Genomic DNA, 9,324 nt, shown 5'->3' with positions numbered 1-9,324 from the left:
GGGAATTACAGGCTGGGGGATACTGGAGTCTGAGAAGGTAAAGGTTGCCCCATGGAGAAGTAGAGCTACCCAGTGATGAAGACTAGATAATGTCTAAACCAGGGACTGAAAAACCAGCTCGGGGATGGTGTGGGGGAGGGGTGTGCAGCTAGACAGTGCATAACCCCCCTAAAGTTACATACAAAATTGTGTTCTGGGGTCTGGCCAATTTTTCCCAGGAGGGTGTCCAAAGATATTTCAGGTTCTCAGAGGAGTCAGTGGCCCCAGAAGTTTAAGATGCATTTTGAGGTGAGGAGACTATGTCTGAAGAAGGAAGGGACTCTACTACAGTGAGCAGTGGGATTATCAAAGGGATGATGCCTCAGAAATGGCAGAAGCTTGGGCTCTGCTCCCCCAGACATGTGCCCCACGGCACCCTGGGACAGCATCTCCCCACTTCCAGAATCTAGCCCAGATCAGGAATCCCAACACCCTCTTGGAGAGCTTTCTGGAAAGATCTGGAAGTCCAGGTCCCACTGATCCTCACTCTTTGGGGATGTCCAGAAGAATTTTGTCTTAGAAAACCTTAGTGTTCTTTTCTGGGGCACTTCAAAGGACAGACAGTTTGTCAGCATCTGACAGTGGAAGCATCTTCGGGAGGGGCATCTGGGGTGGGGGAGGAAAAGCAAATGTCTGATCCATGAGGCAGGGGAGTCTGGAGGAGAGATGCCCTGCTCCTAGAGACCAAGCACTGCTGCTCCTTTGTGGGAGGGGGTATGATTGGGAGGGCAGGTAGAAAGCAGCTGTGGCCTAACACCTGCCCCAGGCCTGGAGGCCTCAGCAGAAGGGCTTTCTTACTGGGCCCTTGACCCTTCACCAGACAAAGCCTCCGAAGACGGAGGGACCAACCCACTTACAAGGGGTAAACCGTGTCCTATCTAAAGGGCGACCTAGAAATCTGTGAAAGTACACCTCCAAGCCCCTGTGTTTAACTGGGTTTTCCCAACAAGGGAGCAGAGACAGACCCCTCTCCAGGGGTGGCAGTGAGCTCAAGTGTTTCACTTATGGGTCTCCGCTCCAGGGCACTTTGTCCCCTAAATCCTCCACACCCTCCGTCTAAGAGTTGCATCATTAGAGCAATGAGAGCAGCCAGAGAGAAAGTTCCCCATACTTTCTGTAAGGTAATTCAGCCCTTTAGAGAAGGGAAGGGCATCTAGAAGATGTATCCTTTCCTAGAGAGGCAATTATCTTATTGTCTGTCCTCTCTCCAGCCACAGAACCTATTTTTTCAGTGTTCTCAGGCCCTTTTCCCCTCCATTGGCGACTTTGAGGGAGGAGGGTTGAGAAGGATCTTTACCAAAATTCCCTCCCTCCCACCCCACTCTGGGAAGAAAAAGGTATTGTTGCTAGTCTCTACCATCTCCTCCTGCCATCAGCATGACGGTCCACTGACAAAATGTACCCAAAGCACACAGAACTGGGATCTGGGGGCTGAGAGGCAGGGGAGGCTCTTCCCAAATCTTCAGCAGAGACAAGCACTCCTCTTCCCACTGGGCTCCATCCCAGCCACTGGAAACCTCCCCCCACCTCCCCAACCCCCGTTTCGCAAGCTTTGGCCATTCTTTCCAGGAAAGACGCTCACAATTTGTTTGTAATTTAACTCTTTCCTGCAGCCCTTGTGGGGTTCCTTTAGAATCTTGCAACAAATGGAGCTACAGGGCGGTGCCACCTCCCTGGCCTGCTTCTTTGATAGTTGAGGGAATCTCCTGTTGGGACTTCACACACACCATCATTTGAGAAAAGGCTAGTTTTAACTTATAATGTTGGCCACTGGTACAAATCATCTGGGGGAGGGTTATACACTTGGGGAAGGGGACTCTGCTGAAATCCCCAGGCCTCACTCAATTCCCAACAAAGCCCCACATACGTGTTCAATTACCACCAAACATTTCCAGATCCCCTCCCCCAACATAAACTAACACACGCAAACACTTCGAAGTAGGGGTTCTAACTTACTTTCTCCCTTATCCCAAAGCCTGCTAACAAAGGGTGTTAAGGCACCATTTTCCCTACCACGGTTTGGCTAAAAAAGCAAGATCGGGGCAGGGAACCTCTTCTCCACCCCACCCCCAACCAACTAGGTCAGGGGGAGATGGAAGGAGGAGGTGTTTGGTTTGGTTAAACTAATAAAATGTTACAACCCTGTTAAATACAATTAAAGGGCTAGCTCTCTAGAAGATAATTAAATGCACTTTATTATTATGATTATTAGCTTTAATTTGCACTATTATCAAGAAACAGGAGATGCTGAAAAGTTGAGTTATGGGGCAAACTTGTTTCACCCCCATCCCTTGGTCTTCAAATCGATCCATGGTAATTAAAATTCTAAAATACTCCAAATAGTTGAGGGAAATGATGTGTATTGGAAACTGCAATTCTCATACCAGCGTGAAAGATACTTTAAGAGAAGTCTTGACTTTTATTTGTGGGAGTTAGGGGGAAGATAAGAAACATGTTATAAACATTCTATCAATCTTGTGATATAGAATGTCATGTGAACACTCAACCCCACCCCCACAGTCACAAAGAGCCTGCCCAGAGCCTTCTTCCAAAGCAAAGATACCCACGTTTCTTCCCCCCTTCCCCCTTCTGGACAAGTTTGAAAAGAAACCAGTCTTTTGTCAAAGGAAAACTAAAAATCCCACCAGCCCATCCATCCGTTCCCTCCCTCCAACCAAACCCATTTTATTGCCTTTTGAAAAACAAAAACAAAAAACCCCAACAACAACAAAACCCCCCACACAGCGCACAAACCACCCCACAAACTGCTAACCTGAAGGCCAGAGGAGATAGTCAGTTGGGGGTGGGGGGGAGAGCAGGTGAGGAGCAGACAGCAGGGGAAAGGAGAGAGATGCGAGGTGACCTCCAAATCCCAGCATCTGCGAGCTGATGACGCTCCCCCTAAAAATGGGGGCGGTCAGGATCGGTGCTCAACGTAGTGGGGTGGGGAGGTTGGGTTGTTTCAAAACACACAACGCAAAACGCTTTCTGCCCCCTCCAAGTGCTCGGGGCAGCGAGTTGAAAAGAAGAAGAGTCAGAGAAGAAAGATCTTCCTGCCAGCAGGGGGGTGGGCCCGGAGGGTAGGGGTGGAGGCCATTCCTCACACGATCTCCGCCCTCTCCCCACCCTTTGGTTCGGGTTTTTTTTTTTTTTTTTTCCACGTCTTCATCTCCTTTGGGAAGTTTCCAAAGATCGAGTGAAGGAGACAGGACAAGTGAGAAAGGGCGAAAGGGAAATCAAAACGAATCCAAGTCTTGATCAAAAGTATCCAACTGCTTCCACAGACCCAGCGTCAGTGAGAAGGCTCACAAATTTGGCTTTAGAACCTGAATGTAACTCCCAACTACTTATAGCCTCCTCCAGCAGGCCCAGCCCTGTCAAATCACCAAATACTCAAACCGAAGTAGGGGGTGGTGTTTGAAAGGGGACTGAAGAAAGGAGAACCCCCCCAACTTCCCCTCTTCCCCATTCCTCAGGCCTGGCGCCCCTCACTGCTCCCCCCCCTTTTTTTTCCTTTTTTCTTTTAAATAGAAAATATATAATTAAATTTACAAAAACTATTTACAGTTTTAATTACAAACCTGGTGGGGGTGTTGGGCAGAGTTCTCTTTAAAAAGCGACCTAAAAAAGAATGGTTTCGATTGTTCTTTATTTAAAAAAATAAAATAAGGAGTCTGTAGGAGCGCCCCCCCCCTCCCTGGGGGCGGAGCGCGAGGTGCCGGCCCGGCTGGGGACGCGGCGCCGGAGCTCCGGCTCACACGGTGGTCTCGCCGTGCCGGCTGTTGGTGAGACGCGTGTAGAACTTCCTCCACGAGTGCAGCGTCTTGCCGGACCAGATCCAGAAGCCCGACGTGATGCCCACGATGAGCGTCATGAGGTATTTGATCATGTAGACGGTGAAGTCGGGTGACATGCGCGGCGTGTAGTGCGCCGGGCACGGGATGGCCAGGCTCTTGCAGTGCTGGCTCACCCACGAGCGCTCCCAGTGCTCTCGGAAGGCCTGCTCGTAGAAATAGCAGGCGATGACGATGGTGGCGGGCACCGTGTACAGCACCGAGAACACGCCGATGCGCACCATGAGCCGCTCCAGCTTCTCCGTCTTGGTGCCGTCATGCTTCATGATGGTACGGATGCGGAAGAGTGACACGAAACCGGCCAGGAGGAAGGACGTGCCTATGAACAGGTACACGAAGAGCGGCGCCAGCACGAAGCCCCGCAACGGGTCCAGGCTGTTGAGGCCCACGAAGCACACGCCGCTCAGCAGGTCGCCGTCAATCTGGCCCATGGCCAGGATTGTGATGGTCTTGACGGCGGGCACGGCCCACGCGGCCAGGTGGAAGTACTGCGAGTTGGCCTCGATGGCCTCGTGGCCCCACTTCATGCCCGCCGCCAGGAACCAGGTGAGCGACAGGATGACCCACCAGATGGAACTGGCCATGCTGAAGAAGTAGAGCATCATGAAGAGGATGGTGCAGCCCTCCTTCTTTGTGCCCTGCACCACCGTACGGTAGCCGTCCTCGGAGAAGCGCTCGTTACACACCACGCGCTCCTGGAGCACGAAGCCCGCGATGTAGGCCACCGACACCATAGTGTAGCAGCCTGACAGAAAGATGATGGGCCGCTCCGGGTAGCGGAAGCGCTGCATGTCCACCAGGTACGTGGTGACGGTGAAAAAGGTGGAGGCGCAGCACAACACGGACCAGGTGAGGATCCAGAGTCGCGCAAAGCGCGTCTCTTCCTGGGAGAAGAACATGGAGCCGTCGGGCCGCGCCGGCTCGCACGGAGCCGCGCAGTCGCGTTCGCCCAGAAACTTGTAGCTGAGATAGGACGGCACCTTGAGGACGCGCGGACAGTGGAACGGGTGCTCCAGCGTGGCATAGCGCGGGGGCGAGCCGCCGCCACCCGGGCCGCCCGGGGTGCCCCCCGCACCCGGCTGCAGGCCCGGCGGCGGCGCGGTGGTGAGCAACGCGGGCGCGCCGTCCTCCGAGTGGTTCTGGCCCACGCAGATCTGCTCCGCGCCGTGGCGGGGGAAGTGCTCGCAGCGAAGGCGCTCCGGCCACTGGAAGCCGAACTTGTTCATGAGCGCCTCGCAGCCCTGGCGCGCGCGCTCGCAGATCGAGCGGCACGGCGGGATGGCCTGCTCCAGCACAGTGCACACGGGTGCATACATGGAGCACAGGAAGAAGCGCAGTTCGGGCGAGCACTGCACCTTCACCAATGGGTAGAACTGGTGCACCTCCAGTCCTGCGTCCTCCTGGTTCGTATGGCCCAGAAGGTTGGGCATGATGGTCTGGTTGTAGGCGATGTCCGTGCACAACGGGATGGAGATGGGCTGGCAGAAGCCGTGGTCCGGGATGGAGATGCCCTTCTCCCCGTGGAACTGGGCTGGCCCCGCAGCGGGCAGCAGCAGCAGCGGAAGCAGCAGGCGGGGCAGGGCGCTGCGGGGCCGCATGCTGGCCGCCGCCCCCCACCCGGCTCCCGGACGCCCCCCCGCCCCCGCCCCCAGCCCCGAGACCGCGCGCCTTCCCCGCCGCCGCCTCGCCGCGGCCGCCGCCTCCCGCGTCTCTTTGCAAACTTTGCTCGCGGCTGCCGACTTGGGGAGGCCTGGCGGGGGAGGGGGGCGTCGCACCCGCCCGCTGCCTCGCCGAGGTCGGACTGAGCCGCCGGAGACACCGCGCGCTGCTGGCCCTCTCTCCTCCTCGTCCTCCTCCTCTCGCCTCTCCCCTCCCTTCTCCGCCCAGCGACTCCTTTGTGCCTTCCTCCAGCCCTCACCTCGGCCTCTCCGATCCCAATTAGTCGGTTTCAAGGGGGCCCCCGCCGGCGGCCCCGCCCTCTCCTCAGCCCCCCAAAAAAGGGATCCTTGAAACCGCCCCGTCGAGCTCTAAGCACCATCCCAAAATGTTCTCTCGGCCAATGAGATTTAAACCCGAGGATCAGCCCCGAGGGCTGGATTGGTCAACCACAACATAATGAGATCAGAAACCAGATGCCAACAAAACTTTCCCCCCCGCCTTTTGCTTTTTAAAGAGACAAGCTATTATTATATTAAGGGCCCTTTGCCCAGCACGGGATTTCTCTGGAGTCGCGGCGGCGAGATCCGGAGACACACGTTCCCCGAACTGCGGCGGACCCGAGTCACTCAACCCTGGATCACTCTTCTTCCGGGGGGCCACGGCGCTCTCCGGGGTAGGGCCTCTTTAAATCCTTGCCTCCGCCCCTGCTCCTCGAACCCCACCTATTCCAGTCCAATTTTTCAGATCAAGTAAAAAAAATATTAAGTTTGAGAAAAAATGGTTTAAGGGAGAGATTTTTTAAAAACTATCAGTTTACAAAGACTTTTCTCTCAGCCCCTTCCCATGGAATCTAGACAAAATTTCCTGTCGCCCTATATGTAGACCCCTAGGAGTTTGCCTCGCTCCTCCCCCTGCATACACCCTTAAATAACCCTCTGAAAAACGAGAGCCTGTCTCTTTAAGAGGCTCTTAAAGGGGCCTGGACTCCGGGGCGTAATTGCCCCGTAGCGAGCACAAAGGAGCCCATTATGGTTCTTTGTGTTCGGTGGCACCTCAAAGTGAGAAAACTCGGGAACTCAGAGGCCCTGAGCTGGAGGGTTGGGGCGGGGGTGGGAGGGGGTGAGGTGAAGGAGAATGGGCTAGAGCTGCGGCTTCTCCCTCCCCTTTCTTCCGAGGCAAATCTTAATTATGCAAAGTAAAGTTTAGTTGCCATAACGAGGAGGTCTTAATCGGAGGTTAATGGTGGGGAGTGGGGGATGACGAGCAGTTTTGAGCTGAAGAGATGACTCTTTTAGGACGTTTGGGGGAATTTTCCTCCTCTCTCTCCACCTCTGCCCCCGCCCCCTAAAAGCTTCCAGATTTGGTCTCCTAGGAGAGAGGGGAGTTTTACCCAAATCTTAAGTGATTCCACACCAGAAACGGGTGGTGTGTGTGGCGAGGGAGGAGGCGGGTGGGGGGGGTTGTGTGGTTTAACACACACACACATCCACACTTACCTGGCTGGGGGTGGATGGCGGTGGCCAGCAGGATTCCGGCTAGCTTAGAAAGGTTTTCTTCTGTTTTCTCCCTTCTTGGATTTTAAGTTTGAGAGGGGGTTCTGGGGAGGAGAGGGAGAATTTGCATGTAAATCTCCTGAGCCTGGTATTGGATGGTGGATCAAATATTTTTATTGTCTCTCAGAGGGAAGGGGGGACACGTAAAAAGAAGAAAGAAAATTGAGTTTAGAAAACCCCTTTCCTTCTCTGTATGGGCCAAATCCTCCCAGCCTGGCGAGCTGTTTCCTGATCCAATCTAGAAAAGGACTGCTTTAAAAACAAAACCAAAAAACAAACAACAACAAAAAGAGAAACCTAAGAGAAAAAAAGAAGAAGAGAATAGGCAGAAGGAAAGAAAATTCTAAGTCATAGATAAAAAAATGGATCCAGGTTTGATAGGATTCAGTTTTTTTTTTTTTCTTGATTGAATGAAATACAGATTTTCAGGTTCTTTACAACATGAAAATTCTCCTTATCACTTCCTGGACAGGTCGACTTTTCACTACTTTAGGCAGAAAGATTCCCTTCAAAATCAGGGGGCTATGCCTTAGCTCTCCATTTTATTTCCATTCCACCCACAAGTCCACCTTCACCCCAGAGCAGTCTAGGCATGGGAAAATTGTGCTGTCCTGCTCTGTGGGACCCAAACTAAGCCCAGGGTGCTGCTCCTTCAAATCTCCCCTCCTACTCTACCTCCAGGACATCTCTAGAGCTGGTACCAAGCCTCTGAGCTGAGCGGTGAAAACAAAAAATGAGTAAGACTAGTTCCTCCACTCTATTCAGGAAGCTCTCACAGTCCGATAGGAAATTGAGAGTAAATCTCCAATAGAAATGCAGCATCTTCAATTTCCTTCCATGACAAACCTGTTTTCCTACCCTTGGGCCAGGCTTGAGTGACAAGTGACAGCTATCCCTTCCCCAGCCACCCCCAAGGCAAAGGGGGAGCTGAAGCTGGAAAAAAGAAATAAAAGACATCCTTTCCTTCACTCCGTCAACCTTTCATTCTGCAACACATTTTTATTGAGCCTTCTGATTTTAGACCACTGTGGTAGGTGCTGTGGGCAAGACAGAGAAAAGCAGCAGCATCCCTGCCCTTTACGAGTTGACGGTATCCCAGAAGAAAAGTGATTCTATGAAGATCTTACATTTATCTGGCATTTTTACCTGAAATGGATACCTAGTAATTGTAATTACTAAGGTTTATCGAGCACTTACTAAGCGCTGCGCATACATTACGTGTATGCCTACAAAGTAGGTATTGCATTGTGTTTATGGATGAAGAATCTGACCTTGATGAGATTTGGCAACTTTCTCAAGGTCACGTAGTAAATGGCAGAGCTGAGATTTAAACCCAGGCCTGCTTGAATCTTAAAGCTGTGTTCTGTCTCCTACACCACACAGCCCCTAATGTCTATAAAAATTGTGTGCTTTTACAGGCTTAACAAATATATATTGACCATCAGACCCAACCCCTATTCCTGTGGAGCTTATATTCTAGTGGGAGAGATTCACAGTCATCACATAGTCACTTTTTTTTTTTTGCGGTACGCGGGCCTCTCACTGCTGTGGCCTCTCCCTTTGCGGAGCACAGGCTCCGGACGCGCAGGCTCAGCGGCCATGGCTCACGGGCCCAGCCGCTCCGCGGCATGTGGGATCCTCCCGGACCGGGGCACGAACCCGTGTCCCCTGCGTCGGCAGGCGGACTCTCAACCACTGCGCCACCAGGGAAGCCCACATAGTCACTTTAATGGATGTGAAATTGCGACAGGATTGAGTGCTACGAAGGGAAAGTCCATGGTGCTATGAAAGCATAATTGGGGAGGGAATTTGACTGAGTTGGAGAGGGCAGAGGAGGCCTCTGAGGTTGGACTGAGGAGTAAAATAGGATGAGGTAAAGAGAGGCCAGCAGGTGTGACACCTGCAGGGCCTTGCAGACCATGTGTAAGGTGCTAGGTATACAAATGTGAACTCAGGGGCTTTCCCTGGTGGTGCAGTAGTTAAGAATCTGCCTGCCAATGCAGGGGACACAGGTTCGAGCCCTGGTCCACGAAGATCCCACATTCCACGGAACAACTAAGCCCATGTGCCACAACTACTGAAGCCCGCGCGCCGCTCCTCAACAAGAGAAGCCACCACAATGAGAAGCCTGCACACCGCAACGAAGAGTAGCCCCCACTTGCCGCAACTAGAGGAAGACCGTGCACCACAATGAAGACCCAGTGCAGCTAAAAATAAAT

General features: G+C 52.9%; 1 protein-coding gene across 1 annotated transcript; it reads right to left on the bottom strand.

The window, feature by feature from the left end:
* Positions 1-3,632: 3,632 nt before the first annotated feature.
* FZD2 (frizzled class receptor 2) lies at positions 3,633-6,467 on the bottom strand. Its single transcript, XM_022565169.2, has one exon. It carries the CDS (start codon positions 5,489-5,491, stop codon positions 3,794-3,796), a length of 1,698 nt encoding a protein of 565 aa, XP_022420877.1. The 5' UTR covers positions 5,492-6,467; the 3' UTR covers positions 3,633-3,793.
* Between the last annotated feature and the right edge of the window lie 2,857 nt (positions 6,468-9,324).

This window comes from Delphinapterus leucas, chromosome 19, assembly GCF_059928025.1.
Source record: "Delphinapterus leucas isolate spDelLeu-1000000601 "Yukka" chromosome 19, BTC_Dleu_Yukka2, whole genome shotgun sequence".
NCBI lineage: Eukaryota > Metazoa > Chordata > Mammalia > Artiodactyla > Monodontidae > Delphinapterus > Delphinapterus leucas.
This window is presented reverse-complemented; position numbering and strand designations above follow the sequence as displayed.